The sequence below is a fragment of the Xyrauchen texanus genome, chromosome 7, assembly GCF_025860055.1.
Source record: "Xyrauchen texanus isolate HMW12.3.18 chromosome 7, RBS_HiC_50CHRs, whole genome shotgun sequence".
NCBI lineage: Eukaryota > Metazoa > Chordata > Actinopteri > Cypriniformes > Catostomidae > Xyrauchen > Xyrauchen texanus.
This window is the reverse complement of record NC_068282.1, coordinates 5,343,443-5,347,827: the sequence shown is the minus strand read 5'-3', so window position 1 is coordinate 5,347,827 and position 4,385 is coordinate 5,343,443. Positions and strand designations below refer to the sequence as shown.

General features: G+C 37.6%; 1 protein-coding gene across 1 annotated transcript; it reads left to right on the top strand.

Moving 5' to 3' along the window:
* The first annotated feature begins 2,734 nt into the window (after positions 1–2,734).
* LOC127646571 (odorant receptor 131-2-like) lies at positions 2,735–3,652 on the top strand. Its single transcript, XM_052130325.1, has one exon. The coding sequence runs from the start codon at positions 2,804–2,806 to the stop codon at positions 3,650–3,652; it is 849 nt and encodes a 282-aa protein (XP_051986285.1). The 5' UTR covers positions 2,735–2,803.
* The last annotated feature ends 733 nt before the right edge of the window (positions 3,653–4,385 follow it).

Sequence of the window (4,385 nt, the reverse complement as noted above, 5' to 3'; positions counted from 1 at the left end):
ATTGACATGACATTAATTTATTAGTTTCAACACTATCTCGGTTCCAAATACAGTTTTTTTGTTGTTGCCAATGGCCTGAGCCCTAAATACCATGTGACTAGTTCTGGAGATGCAGGATTACGTCCCAACGCAACCAAAACACACACAGTTCTAAACCCTTCAATAGCAACTATCTAGCCCGGGAAAAGTTAATTTCACACTAATTTCACTAGTCACTAGTAAAACTATACTAGTGCGATTAATATGTTGCAAAAATAATACATTTTGTCAAAATGCTCGGCTACATTTGAATGCCATTTTCAATGGAGAAAGGTGCATTTTGACAGCATAAAGGCTGATTAAAACTTCTGGGTCGAATCTATGCCATAAGATACGCTTAGCTAGCTAATATGTAGCCCTGTAAGTGCACCTCTTCAAAATGTAACTGCGCATTACATCAATGCAGACCACAAAAGCTGTGATTGGTGCACTTTGTAAACAGAGACTGTTTGTACCGCCCCAGAGTTCGAATCCACGGCGTGCTGATTAACTCCAGCCAGGTCTCCTAAGCAACCAAATTGGCCCAGTTGCTAGGAAGGGTATAGTCACAAGGGGTAACCTCCTCGTGGTCGCTATAATGTGTGGTTCTCGCTCTTGGTAGGGTACGTGGTGAGTTGTGCATGGTGGGTGAATAGCGTGGGCCTCCAGACGCACTATGTCTCTGCGGTAACATGCTCAACATGCCACGTGATAAGATGCGCGCACTGACTGTCTCAGTGGAGGAGGCTACTGAGATTTGTCCTCCACCACCCGGATTGTCACTACATCACCATGAGGACTTAGAGCGCATTGGGAATTGGGCATTCCAAATTGGGGAGAAAAGGGGAGAAAAATTAGCATTTTTATTGTGTACTTGCAGAACGATGCAGACACCAACGCAGAACTATAAATGCAAACCAACGCGTTGGCCACTATGCAGAGCCTATGCCGTATTTGACGCAGAAGAATAAATCAGCCTTAAGGTGTGGTAACAGCTTCTACCAGCAGGGGTTAACTGGGCCATGCTAACTAGCTAAACCTTGACACCTTGTTTTCAGGTCACAATGCTGTCCTGAACACTTCAAACTATTGCTCTAGAGCAGGGGTCGGGAACCTATGGCTTGCGAGCCACAAGTGGCTCTTTGTTAAAAATCAGGTGGCTCGCCGGGTCTCTCAACATTCACAACACACATGATCGTTTAAAACTTTCTAGAGATACTTTTGCAACAGAATCCAGTTTGCGAGCTCCTCTGCAAATGCATTTCATGCACGAGTAATTTTACTCATCTACCTGCAAAAGGTGGGTGACCAGTAAGATGTCTCAGAGTGACATATGACAAGAAATGCTGACATGTTTAAAGAAACACACTTTATTATATTTTTAAGAATAGCCGTCAATGCTCATGTCTGATGCGTGCAACAGGACACTGTCTCGTGAAACAAGCGCATGTAAAGAGTTTTCACTCCTTTTTCTCGATTTCATTCAACTGAAAATTGTTTGGAAGAATAATGTTGTCTATGAGAATGCTGCAAATGATCGGCGATTATCTTGTGAGGTACTGCGAGTTTAGTTCGCTCTTACAAATTGTGAACGCAACCAAAACGGAATAAACACATTCAATAAGAACACATATTTGGCAGCATTTTTTGGGAACACAAGATTTTTTTTAGGCTTATTTATTATGATGATTATTATAATAATCTTTACATGTATAATTGTCTTTAGTTTTTAATTTACACCTGTTGCCGCATACTGATATTTGCGTGGTGGCAAATGGGGCCGTTGGAGCCAGTAAATGTTTGGATTGGGGAGGTGGTTAATTTAAATATAAGATTTTTTTTTTTATCACTTCGTTATTTGTATTGCATTTTGGTTTCGTTTAAAATGCAATTTGAAATTAGAAATGTCTTTTTGTTCAAGTTTTTCGTGTTTCAATAAATTAATAAAATCTTTAAAGCAAAATCAATAAAGCAAAAATATTCACCAACCTTGGGGATTGACCATATAATCGGATATTTAGATTTTAAATGCGATTATCATTAAAATGTTTTTTACATATGGCCCAGAACAAAGGGGAAGTAAAACTTTTCATAAAGTAAAATTAAGTAGGCAAATTTTATGTAGACCCGAACAAACACGTGTACTCAATTCCATATTGCAACATATTACCTACATATATATTGTTTTTGAATATAGTCTATGGGCAATATAAACATTTTATTTAATAGAAAAACGTTGTTTTTGAAAATAGCACATTTTTGGTTTGTGGTATGGCTCTATCAAAAAAATGCATCAACTAAAAATTTAAAAATTGGCTCCTTAGTAAAAAAAGGTTCCCGACCACTGCTCTATAGGAAGTATTACGTTTAATTTTTTGATGTCACAGAAGGTAAGTCCAATGTCATTCATCATGCTCAGTTTTTAGGATTATTTATGGGAGGCTTAACTTTATTCCCAAGACTCAAATCACATGGTATAAAAGTAGATGTCAAACTCTGTGGTTACTAGAGCAGTTGATTCACACCAGTCTGGAAGGCAGTAAAGGTATTGTAAAGACGACCAAACTTCAATTTATTATAATCTTTGCTAGTTTTCAAACATCTTGATGCACAATGTTTAACATCTTCTCTCATTTTGTTTCAGAAAGCAACAACAAAACTCTAAACAAAGATGAACATTTCACTTGACAGTAACATCACACAAAGCAAGATCTTGCGTGACAACTTCAGCTCAGCGGTGGCTAAGAACGTGATCGTGGTCGGCTTGTGGATCTCCATCAACTATATGAACAGCACGCTTGTCCACACCTTCATCAAGCATGAAATATTCACTGGAAACCCTCGCTACATACTCTTTATCCACATGGTGCTAAACGACATGATCCAACTGACTGTTACAGTAGTCCTTCACGTCTTAAGCTACATTGTGTTCACTATCAATGTCCCTTTCTGCTGTGTTCTAATAATGATCGCCATATTCACAACACTCAACACACCATTGAACCTCGCGACCATGGCTATAGAGCGCTACATCGCTATCTGCAACCCTTTGCGACACACTCAGATATGTACTGTTCGCAAAACATACGTTCTTATAGGTCTACTATGGGCTTTGAGTGTCATTCAAGTTCTACCAGACTTGTTTATTCTTTTAGCAACACAACCTTTAAGCTTTTTCTACACCACTGTTTCCTGCTACAGAGATAACCTGTTCAATAATCCATATGTGATCGAAAAGAGAAACATCATGTACATTATCTACCTGTCTTTTGTGTGGGTCACAATAGCCTATACATATTTGAAGATACTGTTTGTTGCAAAGGCCGTAAACTCTCACGCTCGCAAAGCCCAGAGTACCATCATCCTACATGGAATTCAGCTTCTGATGTGCATGCTTACTTTTGTTGGGCCGTTCCTTGACAGGCTGCTCCAGAATATCTTTCCAATGTTTATTTTGGAGATGAGATTTGTGAGTTATTTAATAATCCAAATTATACCCAGGTTTATCAGTCCTATTGTGTATGGGGTGAGGGATCAAACCTTTTGTAATTATTTTAAAAGATATTTACTGTGCACAATGTTCAAGGCGAGAAATAAAATCAACACTCAAAAGATTGGCAAAAGATTCCAATAAATTCATTTTACACTGTGAACCAAATTATTATATGGGAAAAACTGACTTTGTATGTAATATTTGTGAATGAATCTGATTTGTGGACTTGTGAGAGGAAGAAAAGGGAAAATACATTTATACTCAGAATACTTAATAAATGTAATATAATGAATAAATGAATGAACAACAGAGTGAAAAATACAGAGATCACTGTGATTTAGAAAGATTTTTCATTTGCATGGTATAAAACTAGAAACAAAACCACAAACATTGGCACATAATATTCAAGTACCCATATGTTTACCGATGATCACCAAGAATGTGTCTTTATATTACGTTTACAGACAAGACAGCACAAAAATTGTTCTACAATATCAGGCCCTGCTCCAGCAAAATTGGCATTTTTTTGGACATGGTACTAGCAACACCATGTTATTTTGTACACGTACCATGCTAGCACCATGGCATTCTTTGAAGTTCTGTGTATATCCCATTGTATGTAGTATATAATGTACAGAATTACCATATGACACAATCTAGCAATCTAGCAACAAGTACTAGTTCATTAATTGGAGTCACTATCAAATTATAAATGTCCATGAATTTGTGATACAACTACATTTCCACAGGAACCACACAGTAACCATTTTGATAAATGTAAATCCCATTGTATGTAGTATATACCATATGACACAATCTCTGTTCCTTGGTATCCCCCTTCCAAGCATCATGGGTTTTTAAAACGATTTTAGGA

What these genes read in the sequence shown, in the direction of transcription:
- LOC127646571 (XM_052130325.1), top strand. Translation starts at nt 2,804, where the DNA reads ATGAACAGCACGCTTGTCCACACCTTCATCAAGCATGAAATATTCACT.